Below are 16803 nucleotides of genomic sequence, written 5' to 3'. Positions count from 1 at the left end.
CACTCCAGCCAGCAGGCCAGGCAGCAGTGTTACAATTATTATAAAGTAATGGCTGGTAAATGTATCTCTATTTTACCTCACTCTTTAAAGCAGAGTTCCACCCAAAAGTGATACTTCTGCTGTAAGTACTCCTGACACATTTGGCATGTAATATTTTATTATTTTTTTTAAGGGGGGAGCGGGTACCTAGTTTGGACAGGTACCCTCTCCCACTTCTGCTTGGAGTGCTGCAGCACCCCGAGTGGAAGTTCTCCTCTACCCCTCCCTGCAATCTTCTGGGTAACGTCACAGTTCCCAGAAGATTGCTCCGCCATTCAGGATGCGCAGCGCAACTTGTGCATGCGCAGTGCGCACCTGGCTGTTAAGCCGCAAGCTGTCACCTTTGGGTGCCCACACTATAGATGCCGGTGGCCCTTAGAGGAGAGGGAGAGGATCAAGGGTTTGAGCGGCTGCATCGCTGGATCCTGGGACAGGTGAGTGTGTGTTTATTAAAAGTCAGCAGCTACACTTTTTGTAGCTGCTGACTTTAAATAAACACAGAAAAGGCTGGAACTCCGCTTTAACTTCAATGCCAGGAGGTGTAGTTGTGAGAAGAGAAAAGGGTTTTCTTGTTGCTCTGTAAGCTCTCCGGACTGTTGCTGTTGATGCTAATTTTTCATGAAGTTCCAGTAGCCCATCCACAGCTTCACTCATGGCCCACCTCATTGCAGACCTATTCTTCCTTCTTGGTGACTAGGACCGCAATGGAAAAGTGTTCTGTATCTACCCATTAGCCCACACATTGTAATTGATTGCACATTTACCCATGTACACATATACTTATTGTTTGTCTGGATGCCAGTCCTGAAGATTCATTTTGGTTTATGCTATTCACTGCCCAAAGGTATGTTCGGCATACACAGTCATCATAAACCACTGCAAACTACTGTCCTTGCGTAGTGATTAACAACTGCTTATAGTAAAGGTGGATACATGATATAGTAGTAGAACAGCTGTCCAATTATGATTTACCATTTTTTAGTGTTTGGTCATAGCCCATATAATAGTTGTTTGGTATCTTACAGGTATTATCCCAGGTGAAATTGTCTCTTCAAGATCAGAATAACTTCTTGCTGTCTCAGATTAACACTCTATCACACGATAACCGTGACTTATTAGAGCGCAGTCTGGAGAGCGGAGCTTTGAGACAAGAGGAGGAGAGGCAATTCCGGTAATGTCAAAATAATTATACTTCAGCTTTAGGAACAATTGACCTGCATTCTGGCTGCAGACAGAAATGATGATATATGTACTGTGGGAAGAGTAAGGGCAAAAACATACTGTGTATGGGAAGCAATTTTTTTTAATGTTGTGTATTTAAAAAAAAAATCAATAGTCACAAGTTTACCCTGTACTCAAAAGCATGTGCATATTTTCAAAATCCCAATTTCGCCCAGCAAAATAAAAAAATAAATTAAATGAAAAATTCAATAAAAGAATTCACTTCAGCTGCCTTACTCCAATATCAATTACAAAAGAAGTTAAAATAAGAGTGCCGACTCACTGCTACTCTAATTTTTAAGCAGTGTGTTACATAAAGTATTTATTTTAGATATAGTGAAAATAGTGCACCAAAAACAGCCCCAGCAAGTCCATAAAACTGTGATGCAGCAATATTCAAGCATTCACTAGATATTTCCATGGTCACTACATGCAAATGTGAGACACCTTTCCCTCTAGGCAGGAACTCAACAGATTCATTTGCCACTCATTTTCATGATTGCCATATAGAGCTTGTATATATCCATAGGTTCCTGGGGGGTCTGGTGTATTGTTCCTCCACCTGGTTATAAACCAACTCATTGGTTTATAACAAAACAGCCCCCGATAGTGTAGCAATATTAAAAACACCTCTTTATTAAAAAGAATGCCACTCACAAAAGTCAAAGTTAAAATACCCTTATCTCAATCATAGCAGCATTACCTGAGTGTCATAACGAAAGCGCTAACACCCACCTCTCACCACATCTAAAACTCACAGCCGCATCCAATATGTCACTTCTGGTTCTCTCTCTGAAATCACCTCTGATTGCCATGTAGCTATGCCCAACACATTTCATCCTTCCAACTTCCTCCCAGGGAGTGGCTACATGGCATGGCATCTATAATTTTATATCCTCATCCTAAACCTTAACCCTTAATCCTTCAGAGTTTCTATAGCCACATGGACAAAGTATAGTGGGTCAGCAAAATCACTATGCATATTTATCCAACCATTCAATTAACCATTACTTTGCCACCACCGCCAAAAAAACCCCATACATTTCTTGAATAAAAGTGATAATGGATTTACATTTTTCTATATACTGTATAACGCATAAAAATCTAATTCTCACTCTCTAAAACCTTGAGAATTCATACAATATTAAAAAAATCTAATAAAATAAAGTAAAATTTAAATTACAATAATGAGTTCTTGACAAATCCTCCTATAATAGATATGAAATTACCCTTCTTTAAATCCATACGTAAAGCATAATATCCACAGTCTTAGTAAAGTACTTTAATAATCACTAATAAAGCAATTTACATTAAGGACATCAGTACTCAAACCATCCAGGGCCAAAGAATGGAGACTATAAATCCATTTAGTTTCTTTCCTGGAGAGGTCCTTATCCCTATTGGACCACCTTACAGAAGGTATATACCCCATCTACCTCCTAAAATTGCAAGGCAGAGGGAAAAGGAAAGAGGTAGGGGGACCGAAAGATTACCCAAATACACTGAACCAGAGTGGAGAGGAAAAAAAACAGGAAGAGGGGTAGAGAATGGAGGACAGGATGAAGGCTTCAAATAATAATAAAAAAAAACTAAAAAAGAATATTAAATTAAGGTATTTATAATTTGATTAATGTGACACTGACACATAAAAAAATTAATATCTTAAATTCAGGTTTGAAATGTGCTCAAAGAAAACCAATAAGCAAATTTGATGTATACATTGATACTCATACATACAAACATCCCCGGGTTACAAACATCCGACTTACGAACGACTCCTACTTACAAACGGAGAGAGAAAACAGGAAGTGAGAGGAAATCTACCCCTAGGAAGGGAAATTCACACTTTTAAGTTATCATGGGTTTTATCACAATCCTTTCCTAACAACCCGAAATTTTCAAAATCCTATTATCTTAGGGACAGAAAGTAAGGTGAAATCTTCTGAACAAGGTCCCAGTCAGCAAAACAAATGTTACAAGGGTGTTAACCCTTCCCTCTGCTATCCAAAAAATTTAAAATATTTTTTTTTGCTGGAGCTATACTCAAAAAATGTACCTGTTCCGACTTACAAACAAATTCAACTTAAGAACAAACCTACAGTACCTATCTTGTTTGTAACCTGGGGACCGCCTGTATATACAGCGAATACATTAAAAGAAATCATTTTTTAAATAATTCTCTAGATTCTATAATTAAGGAAGTGCCAACAAGTGCTGGCCTAAACATTGGGCTAGGAAATAAATCTATGTTTAATTCCCCCATGTCTACAGGTTAACCTGCCTTATTTAAGAGAGAGTACTAAAAGTTGGGAGAAACAAAAATATATAAATGAAAGACCAGTGGATAAAGGGATGGGGGGGGGGGTAGTTATTATGGATATAGAATTTTATCATACCCAATTGAGAGAAATGATGTTGGATCAGAATATCTATAGGATATGGTGGATATATTGGATATAGAGAAGAATTGAAGTCAGTAGTAGAACTGGTATATAGAGCTAGGATATTGATCAAAAAGGAAAACTATACACACTCTACCCAAAAAATAAGTAAAAATCCTCAATCCCCCCCCCCCCCGGCTGTCTGATTATGAATGGTATTGTTCCGTGTTGGCCATGTCGGGGGAATATCTGGATGCTTTTCTCCAACCTGTTGTATTTCAGACAAAGGCCTACCTAAAAGATACAAAAAATGTACTACAATTATTGAAAAAGGTAGTTTTGGTAGAAAGATCAGATGTGTGTTTAGTAACCGCTGATATTTTATAGCTGTATACTTTTATACAGCATGAGGATGCCCTACTAGCCCTTAAATGTGCATTAAATAGGTGGGATATATAGATCTATATACCAAAAAAATACATTTTTGTGAAAAGCGTGGACTTCTGTCTGTCCCGTAATTACTTCTGGTACCAGGGTTCCTTCTACACCCAGAAAAGTGGTGTTGCAATGGGCACAAAATAAACAGAGACCAGAACTATTGTTCTTCCAGAGGTTTATAGATGACCTCCTGATGATTTGGGAAAGCTCAGAGCAAAGTGTACATATGTTCATGGCCGAGCTTAGTAAAAATAAGAACATTGAACTTGAATATCAATATAGTAAGAATAATATAAATTTTTTAGATGTTAGCATTTTTAAACAAGATAAAGGTTTAGCTACTGAGGTTTATTTCAAACTCACAGAAACAGCCATTTATCAATAGGTAGTGACCACCATCCTGTGTGGTTATGGAATATTCCGCAAGGTCAGTTGATGCGTATAAGAGGGAATTGTATGAATAACCAAGACATTGTGGTTCAGTCTTTCAAACATTAAAGAGAGATTTATACAAAAAGGATAGGCACCTGATCAATTGGATAAAACCATAGAGGATGTATTAGCTATTTCAAGGGAGAACTATTTACAGGACAAGGAGAATTGTGATGAGAACGGGTAGCAACTATGGAAATTTATCTCAGATTATCATTGCCAGTATAAAGAGGAGGAGGACATTTTTCAAAAACATTGGCATATACTGGCTATGAACAGAGTAATGGGCCCTGTGTTACCTAGCAAACCATCCCTTATTTATAGGAGGGCATGTAACTTTGGCGAAAATGAGGTTAAGAAAATATTAGACCAGTCCTAACTAGACCTACCTTTTAATAGTAATACGTGCAAAGCATGTAGACACGCAAGGGGAAACATGAGGAAATGCACTGCAGGTCACAAATTGTGAATACGAGTTAATAACATGTAATACTACACATGTAGTTTGTGTTTTAATGTCCCTGTGATTTAACTCATGTGGTACACAGTAAATGACCTCCAAAAAGATTGTAAAGTGGAAAATCCCACGCAAATGTGGACAAAAGAATAATCTGAAGGTGATGTTGCTGCCTCCCTTAAATACTCCTCACCAAGGTGTGAAGTATAAAATTGAAATGTTAGTGGTAAAGGATGGTGGCGCTACTTCTGTAGGTATGCATGAAAAAATAGTAGTATGTTTGTATGTAAAGGATAAATAACTGGTATTAAACATTTAGATATTGAAGTTAAAAAGTCCCTTGACAAATACGATGTGGGTATTAAAGTGCTCTAGTGCTATGTGCAATCGTGTGGTAAAAACAATTATGATGATAATTATAATAATGAATTAGGTGTAAATAATGGAATATAAATAAATATATATAGTTGCACACTGGTACACAATAACTGCATATACTATAGTAAGTATTAGATAATAAGCAAAAAGTAGAAAAGTGCTGGTGACCGACTGATGTATATGACACCAATAATAAGTGACTTTGATGTGATCAAAAAGGTGATGAATCCCTTAAACAATGCAATATAAATTTAAAGTGCTCTAATGCTTTCTGCAGTTAGTGATATAAACAAGTATAATAAATAAATAATAAATAACCAAATAAACAATAGTCGTAAGATATAAAAGTCCTTCTATTCAATCCCAAAAGTTCTACTGCTGTAGGCTGTATGATGCAATCAGCCACATTGATCCAAAAGTGGGATAAAATTAGTAAAAAGGCGCTGGTGTCCTTGGATGTTATTATTATTGGTAAAGTGCAATTCTATTGTGCAAATTATAATATATAAATTGAAATGCATAAAATACTAGCTCTTTTATCTAGTGTGATAAACAATGTATAAAATAGGTAAAAAGCAGAAAGCCAGTTATCATATACAAAATCACTTAAAATGGTGAAGTGCTAGTGACACAAAAGTGTACTGGGCAATACAAAAATATATATATAAAGTGCTGGACAGTGCAGTAAAATACCATTAACGTGCTTGATAAAAAACTAGTTTAAAAAAATTCCAATATATAAATGCATAGATTAATTAATAAATAAATTATTTAGCAAAAAAAATAATAAAATGAATAAGTGCTTGTAGAGGGCTTCAATCGTGGACCGTGATCCAAACAGTTCATGCAGAATAATGTGGATTTTGATTGCTTAAAAATCAGGTGCTCCAGTGAATAGGGATGGTAATCGTTGCCTCTTACCAGATCCAAGTAGGTCACACAGACCTCAAAAGCCTGTGATCCTTTTTCTTTTGGTGGATCAGACCAAAGGCACACCTTCACTTCACCTTGATTATTTATATGGTTTGCAACAAAGGATGGCTTGAAAAAAATAGTAATATGCTCCTTCTCCTCACTCCTCCATTAATTACCTCAAGTCGGTATATATTAAGCCCATATGCAGGGAGAACGATAAGAAGCCAAAAATAGTGTAATACTGTAACTTTATTTTAAATCATAGTAAACATAAAAAGTGGCTGCTTACCTATTGTTGTGCCCACCTGGCACAGGGCAATGCGCATCGGTTGCTATGGGTAGTAGGATCGGGGGTGCAGGATCTGCAGTCTCCTGATAATCTCCTTCCTAGTTTACCCTTGTAGCGTGGCCGCGGTCCGGCGTGCGTTCCGGCATGCGTTCCAGTGCGATAGGAGGTGACAATATTCTTCCTCTCAACTTCCGGGTTTAGCAGAGACCACAATGCATTTCGCTTGTGCTATCATCATCAGGCTGGAGATGCGTTCCAAAGCGCAGAACCACTTTAGCGGAAGTGACAGAGCGACGTACGGTCCAGTTCTATGCGTTTCGTCAGCATTGACATCATCAGGAGCCTAAACCACTAAATGGATCACAAGTTTGCAGCATTTATCCTCTCCAGACTGTTTCTTGCACACAAGCACTTTTGGATCAATGTGGCTGATTGCATCATACAGCCTACAGCAGTAGAACTTTTGGGATTGAATAGAAGGACTTTTATATCTTACCACTATTGTTTATTTGGTTATTTATTATTTATTTATTATACTTGTTTATATCACTAACTGCACAAAGCATTAGAGCACTTTAAATTTATATTCCATTGTTTAAGGTATTCCTCACCTTTTTGATCACATCAAAGTCACTTATTATTGGTGTCATATACATCAGTTGGTCACCAGCACTTTTTTACTTTTTGCTTATTATCTAATACTTAGTATAGTATATACAGTTATTGTGTACCAGTGTGCAACTATATATATATTTATTTATATTCCGTTATTTAAACCTAATTAATTATTATAATTATCATCATAATTATTTTTACCACACGATTGCACATAGCACTAGAGCACTTTAATACCCACATCATATTTGTCAAGGGAGTTTTTAACCTCAATATATAAAACTTTAATACCAGTTATTTATCCTTTACACAAAAACGTACTACTATTTTTTCATACATACCTACAGAAGTAGCGCCACCATCCTTTACCACTAACATTCCAAAAAGATTGCTGGACATGTACAAAATATTCTAAAGGGTTATAGACATCACAGTGTGTCTCAACATTTTGGCTCTGATTTGCAATTTTGAGGTGTAGATAGGGTATATCCCTCCTGGAGGGGGTTCAACAAGGTTAGGGACCTCTCCAGGAGAGAAATGAAGTGGAATTATAATCTCCATTCTTTGCCACCGGATGGTTTGAATATCAAATTTATTATAAATTTGCCTTATTAGTGATTATTGATTATTAATGTTCTGTATTTAGACTGTGAATATTATGCTTTATGTATGAATTTTAAAGGAAGGTTCAATTAAAATCTATTATAGGAGGATTGCCATGAACTCATTTTTGTAATATTGATTTTTGTTTATTTTATAAGATTTTTTTAATATCGTATTAATTCTCAAGGTTTTAGAGAGTGAGAATCTGATTTTGATGCATTTTATATAGGAGAAATGTAAAAACTTTATCACTTATAATGAAGGAATGTATAGTTCCAGGGCAGGGCTGACAAAGTAGGGGTTAATGGAATAGTTGAATAAATACAAGCATGGCAATTTGGCTGACCCATTGTACATTGTCTGTGTGGCCATGGAAACGCTGGAGGAATAAGGGGTAACGTTTGTAAGGAAGGGAATATAAAAGTATAGTTACCATGCTGCTTAACCACTCCCTGTGATGAAGTTGTAAAGACGAAATGCTTTGGGACATGGCTACATGGTAACCAGAAGTAACGTCAGAGCCGGAACCAGACGTGAATTATCGGATGTGGCCGTGATTTGCAGAGGTGGTGAGAGATGGGTGTTAGCTTTTTCATTACTGATGTGCCAACATGTGATTGAGATGAGCGATTTTTTAACTTTTGTGAGTGCCATTCTTTTTAATAAAGAGGTGCTTTTAAAATTACTACACTATCGGGGACTATTTTATTTCCTTTACATGTACTGTTACCAATGAGTCGGTTTATAAGAGGAATAATACACCAGCACCCCCCAGGAACCTATGGTTATATACAAGCTCTATATGCCAAACATGCAAATGAGTGGCATATGAATCTAGTGAGTTCCTGCCTAGAGGGAAAGGTATCTCACAGTTGCCCGTGGTGACCACGGGAATATCTGGTGGACGCATGAATATTATTTCATCACAGTTTTATGGACTTTTTGGGACTGGTTTTGGTGCACTATTTTGGTGATAATCTTTATGTAACACAGCGTCGCTTTAACTGCTTCAGGACCACCCACCGCACTTATACTGCGACAGGGCGTCCCTGCAGCTCTTGTAGCCCTGGATCATGTATGTAATTTTGTAGTTCTGTGTAGAGGTCACATGAACTTACCTGCTGCCCCTGCTGTGCTGTCATTCGCTACAGCTCAAGCTGATCATAGTTGGTAAGGTTGAATAAAGACACCAGGGGGTCCCGGCCAAGGACTTATGGCCAGAACTCGCTGGTCAGCTGAGCGAATGACAGAAGAGAGCCCTGTGATGCTAAACAAAACAGGGATCTACAGACAGCAGCAATGTGCCTTTTTCTTTTTTTTCTCTCTGCAAACCAGGGAGTAAAAAAATGGCACACAGCTTAGTAAAAGCAGCACACAGTACACATAGTAAACATTGTTAGACACAGAGTTAACCTCTTGATTGCCCTTAAATGTTAACCCCCTTCCAGCCAGTGTCATTAGTACAGTGACAGTGTATTAGTGTCGCTGGTGATGTCAGTGTAAGTTCCTCCCCAGTGTCAGTTAGTGACAGATTTCCCGCCATGCTATCACAGTCCCACTATAAGTCACTGATCATTGCTATTATTGTAAAAAGAATGATATAAAAATTCCAGTATATATATATATATATATATATATATCATCATTGTAGACTCTATAACTTTCAGACATGTAGCAGAATACATTTTGTTTTCTTAAAACATTTTTTTGGATATGTTTTGTAACAAGGTAAGAAATATTGTTTTTTTTTTTCAAAATGTTTTTTCATTTATAGCACAAAAAATCCAGTGGTGATCAAATCCCACCAAAAGAAAGCTCTATTTGTGTAAAAAAAAATGACATAAATTTCATTTGTGTATGACCGCGCAATTACCAGTTAAAGAAACTCATTGCTAAATAGCAAAACATGGCCTGGTCATGAAGAGGCTAAAATCTTCTGGAGCTCAAGTGGTTAAAATTAGAGAAGCAGTGAGGTAGCACTAGTATTTTAAGTTATTTTGTTAAAAAAAAAAAAAAAAAAACAAGCTTGCTGCATTTTCTGGGATTTTTGTCCATAGAATGCTTCTTCCACAACAACTAATAGTACTGCACATAAAATGAGAGCAAAACACAAGTAAAATTACACTTCATTTATCATGTATTTTGCCATGGAAAAAGAGAGAAAGGAGGCGCAAACACCTAGTGCATTACCCGTGGTCACTGTTTGCAAAATGTTTAATAAAATGCCAAATGCATACTCACAGACATGAAGATAATAAAATTGTGTTACAAGAATCCACCATGTATGAACTGGAACATGTCCTTCAAATCAGGACCGCCTCCTTTCTCTCTTTTTCCATGTACCCATGTTGGAGTTCCCTGCCTGAGGAGAGCAGCACGCCAGGGTTCCCCTTCGGAGTGAGCGCTTGGCTGAATTTTGTATTTTATGTATTTTGCCATACACATACAGGAAGGGCATGTGCACAATATGGAAAATGGATTTTAAAAGGTGCAGAAGTGTCTTCTATGTGCAGAACTGTAAATGAGTCTTTAGGGTCTTGCCCACTCGTTTTACTTCTCCACCATATATTTACTGACGTAGAAGCACTTTTCTACAGCTCAGGGATGGAACTTGTCCTTTATTATACATAGAAACATAGAAACATAGAATGTGTCGGCAGATAAGAACCATTTGGCCCATCTAGTCTGCCCAATTTCATTACATAGCACTTCTGAAAGACATCAAATATTTTTGAAATAAAACCTAGAAATACAAGTAGAAATTGTCTATACCAAATGGTCATTGTTTTTTTTGTTGTTTTTTTTATTCATAGAGAAAAGCTGACAGAGCTTAAGCATGAAAAGCAAAAACTGCTTGATAAGATTATGGATCAGTACCGAGTATTGGAACCAGCTCCCGCAATACAAAGGTAATCCAAGTTGCAGAGGATTATAACTCAAAATACTTACTATGCCAACTTAAGGATATGTGTCTGGACTAAAGTGTTGCCCCCTCCCTCTCTTCTGTATGAAAAACTCAGTCCTTTTCTGTCCTTCTTTCAGACACCGATAACTAACCTCACGTACAAGGAAACGCTTAGTTTTGCATATGGGTTCTTTTCTTAAAAAGAGATGTATGGGGTTTTTCTTTTATTTTAGAATCATACTTACCTAGGTGTCCCCCGACGCCTCTATCACTGAGAACAGAACTATCAAACACCGCCAATTGCTCAGTTCTCACAGCTCCCCAAGCAGAGGGCTACTGACTGTCAGTCACAGCTCTTTGCTCTGCCCCCTCCTCGCTCACTGGAGCGCTGGGCTGTGGAGGGGGCGGGAGCGGCCGGCTCAGGCTTTCGCTGAGAGGCTGAGCTGGTGCCAGTCCAGCTCTGTGAGGTCAGCACTCTCCTGGCTGCTTCTTTACCAGCCCACCTGGCTGTTCCGAAGATCTCCCAGGGCAAGGGAAAGGAAGGGTTTAGCACAATACTGTCCTCCCGAAAGGCTTGCTACATACATATTTTGAATCCACAGCTGTGCTGATGTACTCACACTGTTCTCCTTGCTCCATGCTGCTCCTTAGGCAACATTCCTTTCAAACCACATTGCTGTCAGGATCTTCCCAAGCAAACCCAAGCCAAGCCTGGAGGCAGAGCCCCCCCCCCCCCCCCAGACATAGGGCCCCTCTCTAAGGCCACCGGAAGTCTCTTTAGCACTCCATCTTCCACCGGACTTCGCTGCTGGCATGGCTCTTCCATCTTTAAGGGCTGACACAACCCCCTTGCCAGGCCCTCTTTCTGGGGATTGGTCATGTTCCCTCAAGTATGCAGATCAGCATTCCTGGCCTCCACCCACTAGCTTCTAGAAGTTTCTCCAAACTTCCAGATCCAGGGGCATGAACCAGAGACCTGCATCTGTGAGTCATCCAGCCTGACCTGCAGTAAACACTGACCCAATTACAGACTCACATTTCAGCCATCAGTCATAGCATAGATTTGCCTGCAGTAACACTAGTAGAACACTAGAGGGTGCTACATGCATTTTTATTGTTTTTTATGGCACAATAAACATTTTCCTGGTCAAAGAAAAAAAATATGTCACAATTCAGGCTAAAGCTGGCTATATACTGCTTAAATGTTGACCAAAATTCAAAGTGTATATCCCTGTCAACATTGCTCCGTTCAATAAAAGTTAATTGTTTAATTGACTTTTGTTGAAGGGGGCTGTTAGGGAACTGTTGGCCAAAAAGTACTTGCATCCAATCAGATGTAGGCATTCTTTGTGTTTTCTGACAGCCAGCGGTGAAACTTATCAGATTACCAGTAGTGCAGCAAGGCGGATTTGTTCACCTGCGCTACTGAAATGGATAGAGGAATCTGTTCACTGACCATCAAAGTAGTCTATCAGTAACTGTAACTTAACTTGTATGCATGTAGGCAGGTTGAAATGTATAGGTATTAATAAGATAGCGGCTGACCCAGGCTAGGATAAGGGTTAACTGTTACAGGTTCAGTTCCTGACTTTTTGGTCCTAGCCAGCCCACCTTTGCTATAAAAAGGGGGAAGACTGAGGTCCAGCGCGCTTGGTTCTTCTTCCTGTACTGGACGGTTCTTTTCATGGAATCAGGACTGCTACTGAAGACACCGGGACTTTCAGGGACATCCAAATCATGGACATCAAATCACCTCAAAGAGGTATGCCTGGGCAGCCAAACTACTATAGTTAGTTAGTGGAAGGACGCTGTTCATATTGAACTGTAATGTCATACTCCTTCAGTAAAGTACATTAACCGTTATGAGCCTGGTCTGAAGTTATTTAAAGGGGTGCATGTTGGTTTTGGTGTATCCAAAGAACCAGGGTCTGTAAAGCACAACGGAGTATAAAGTAACACCACTACAAAGGGTTAACTTGGCATGACAAGAAGTGGAGTGTAGTTGCTAAGAGTAACTAAGTACAAGGTCAAGACACAAAGCAACCACTCATTAGGAGTGGTACCTGGTAAGGTGACAGGTCCCCCAATATCGAGAGGGTCGCTGTCTGGCTCTCTCCTTAGTGGTTGGTATCCATTAGAAACCAGATCTGAACCTGCATTTGTTAGATGTATGACCTGTCACAAGGTACGGGAAGTGAAGGGGTTAAAAAGTGCACATATGAGGTTCATGCTAAGTGCACGGCAGAACCCTATTCTGTTACTGGGAGTGAGGTAATAGATGTATGCCAGACTGGTGGCGTGGGCGCAGGCTCAGCATGTCACTCCTAATGCAACATACATCAAGTACAATGCATAGTGACATGGGCCGAGGCACTTTACAGAGGGCTTTGTATATTATTTTACTGCATACAGTGAAGGTTCATCCATAAGTCGGGAAACTGCCTTAATGTTAGATTTTTCACATGACGCCAGTCTCCGCCTAGTCCCAGGCATTGATAAGCGTGGTCTGCGCAAAAGGTAACCCCACGTGCAGAGCAAGTAGGCCCCACCCACATGCATAAGTACTTCATGATGTCACAATATATAGCAGCAGAATTATTTTCCATAAAGCTATATTTTGTATCTGTCATTGAGCTCCAGGTTAATGACATTTTAAAAAAATGATGCCATTTGTCTGCTGCTGGTAGGAGGAAGCATTTCATCAATCACCCCCCCCCCAGTGAGCACCCTGACTTTAATATAGTAAGTGAGTAAGGCAACATGTATACAAATACCTATTGCAGTGATGTAATTGATTTTTGGAAGTACAGTTATAATTTAACTATTAATTTCTTCATTAAATAGGGTTTCTGTAACGGATTAACCGGCACCCCGACCGGGTACCTCCGTTGACGGATGCTCCTAGTGCCTCCCGAGGGCTCCAAGCACTCCACCAGACACCATGACTACCTCAGACCCCACAAACCACCGCAGCTTGGTTGGGGTTTCACTGTCTCCTACCCAACCTGGACCCTACAACAAGGCTCCAGGTTCCTGTGGGTGAACCTCTCTTTCTCCAGAGAGTGCAGCAGGAACAAGAAGCTCTTACACAAGCTCTTACAAGAGCTTAGTGATTATCCAAGGGAGTATGAAGGACATAACAATCCCTTGTAGCATATTCCCAAAATGAGAGACAGGACTCTAGATTGAGGGTGAAGTATAACTCAACTCTATTAAACAAGAAACAGACTTTTATACAGTTTTTTCCCGCAATGTTACCGCCCAGGTGGACCTTGTTGAAAACAGGCCCTGACATTCACAATCCAATGAAAACAGAGTTTTACACTCCCATACAGTGTACACAAAGATATACACTGTGGGACAACCCCCCCCTCCCCCTTAGCAGCCAATCCACATACACATATACATCCCATAATAAGCTTATCTTAAGGCAGACAGAACAATGGGAGGTCATTAACATTTAACAATGAGACAGGCACAATCCACATTCCCTCCCAGTACAAAAACAATAGGGAAGTCTGCCAATGACAGTCTGTGTATCTCTCTCACAGACAAGCACATGGAATACACTGTGTAAGGTGGTATTAAATCTTCATATTTCTGTATGAAACTATAGGTGGACAAATATTACTGTCCCATCTGAAGCAATTCAAACCATTAAGTATCTGCTCCTCACCTCCAGTGACGGTGAATACCATCACAGTTTCTGTTTGGATAAATGAGGTATGGTCATAAATATCCATCCATAAATAAGCCATTGAAAGCTGAGCACTACTGAACATCATTCTTGCACACTGAGATTTTCCAACTTGCTGAAACATTAATACAGTGGGATTGATCCATTCGTATTCCTCAGTAAGGCAGCACCATCAGTCAGGTGGTACAGTACAATGCAAATTATCCAGCTGCTTTTAAGGGAGGTAGATATGTCTCCTATGCCATCATTCTTACGAAGATATTTGCCTCTCTACGCCAGCTCTTATATCCAGATAACCACCATGTGTCCTTGACCAAGCAACTGTTCTGAAATGTAGAAGTAATCAGATGTGTTGCATATGGAAGTTAATTGGATTCTTCATTTTTAGTCATAGGAGAGGTAACTGGATTGCAGATAAAATGAAGAGGCTCCTGAAGAATAAGGACAAACCTTCAAAAGGACCTGGAGAAGCCCCTCGTTTTCTTAAACCTCCTACTGGGCCTGAGATAGACCCAGACAGTCCTTATAAAGGTAATTATATATTGTTTAATGAACATGTTGTGGTTGCTTTATGTCATTTTATGGTACATAAGAAAAAAAGTATACCTAGAAAATCAGTATAATGTATCTGTCATGGGCTCAGGCTTGGACTACAGTAGCTGCAGTTATAACAGACTGGTCGGTATACAATCAGCATTAAAGGATCAAGCAGAAACATAGAGATCAAGACAAAGTCAGTAGATGAAGGTATCAGGTTTGTAAGGGAGAGCAACAAAGAGTAGTCGGTGAATCTGCAGCCAAGGGTGGGTGCACAGGTAGTGGTAGCAAGATACAAACATAAGCACATAAATCTGGCAAACAGTAAGTACAGAAGCATAACTTAAATAGGAAGTTCAAGGGAAGAGCAAGGAGTTCAGAGTTCAGCAAGAAATTGGGTATCAATGAAGACTGCTTAAGAGATTAGACAAGGAGTTATCCAGCACTTTGATTGCCCTAGAATCCACTACCATACACAGCAGAGACCCTGAGTATGGATTCAGGTCCTGACATTAGCATTCTGTTAATATTTTGTGGATATCTGCAAAGTGAGTTAAAAGGTAATGGTAGTTGCTAAAACATAAACAAATTTTTCCATCAATGCACGTGAAGTTAGGGATAGGTTTTGGAAATCTTTAATTGCATTAAATATTATAATGTAGGTCCCCCATTGCACAGCCATGCAACGTTAATAGGTAGCAATGTTTGATTATTATGTAGCAACCTCCTAGTTGGGCTGCTAGGTAGATTTAGTTTTTGGCCTAACTGTAGTGAGTGGAGCAATGATTGATTGTTTTTGTCTGTTCAGAGTTTCCTAAGCTGGGTGTTTGATTTCTCCCACCTGTCTTTGGAATAAGCTTCCAGAATATAGGGCAGGGAGATGCCGATTACCAGTATGTATATTTGTCATGCCCTATCCAATCTCTGGAAGGAGGTGGCTGAGAAGGTGGTAAATGTTTGGGAAGCTCTGGGTGAGTGTCTTTCCTCTTCAGGGAGAGTTGCAGTCTCCTCTGAGGCCACTGCCCCTAGGAGAGAGTTTCTGAAACAGGTAATTGCAGTCTGGGTCTCAGCAGGAGCCGGGCTGAGGGCCCAGGGAAGACTGCTGGAGAAGTATTTGCTGGAGGGCACTGTTCTGAAGTCCTGGATCTGGAGAAGGATCTTTTTGTCTCCCAAAACCGAGGATATGGCTGTGGAGGCTGATGGACAGACAGGTACAAGGACATTGTGAGTAAAGACCTTGCAGTGGACTTTGCATGTGCTTGTGCTAAAAGGGATCTAAGTGTCAGATATTGCTACATGGACCTAGGCTGTTCTGACAGAGTCCTAGATGTATTAGCCAATTTCTATTACCTCCAGGAGGGGCTGCTGTAAAAGGAATAGTAAGAAGTTTGTCCTCCCATTATTGCTAAGATTGTTTTGCACTATCCAGTAACCCTAAACCCCTCTCCTGTTGGCTTTCTTAAAGCAATAAATGCTAAAAAGACATCCATTCGACTGTGTTATTGAAGCCAGTGGGAATGGACAGGTGTTTAAGGGGGTAGACAGTCTCTGTACTTTTAGGGAAGAACCAGTTGTTACCAGCGGTTCCTGCGAGGGTAGGGCTACAGTTAGAATGATGCTTCTAAAAAACAAAAGGATTGCTTGTTCCTAATGGTCTTAGTAGGAGAGGGAGGAGGGGAATGTTAATTACAACCCCAATCTCTAAGCACCCACATGAGCAAGTAATTGCTCGTTATGGTCCCTTGACAAACATACTGAACATTGAAAAAAGAGGGGGGAAGAGGAAAAGATTTTCCTCAAAAAAGAGTCAACTAGGAACACTTGGGTATGCTGAGAAAAATACTTTATTAAAGTGAATAGAAAAACATTGACTCCCAAGACAAGGACACAAACTCA

At 39.5% G+C, this 16803-nt stretch overlaps 1 protein-coding gene across 1 annotated transcript in view; it reads left to right on the top strand.

The window, feature by feature from the left end:
- Positions 1-16803, top strand: part of LOC309564944 (uncharacterized protein) — a 143380-nt gene that overhangs the window by 114788 nt on the left and 11789 nt on the right. The window contains exons 17-19 of the mRNA XM_082269655.1: positions 1065-1210; positions 10582-10677; positions 14759-14901. Of these exons, the coding sequence (XP_082125781.1) occupies positions 1065-1210; positions 10582-10677; positions 14759-14901 (385 nt within the window). The remainder of the gene's footprint in view (positions 1-1064; positions 1211-10581; positions 10678-14758; positions 14902-16803) is intronic.

Source organism: Pelophylax lessonae (assembly GCF_965119305.1).
Source record: "Pelophylax lessonae genome assembly, chromosome: 10".
Taxonomy (NCBI): Eukaryota; Metazoa; Chordata; class Amphibia; order Anura; family Ranidae; genus Pelophylax; species Pelophylax lessonae.
Note: the sequence above shows the minus strand (reverse complement) of the source record. Positions and strands in the feature narration are given on the sequence as shown.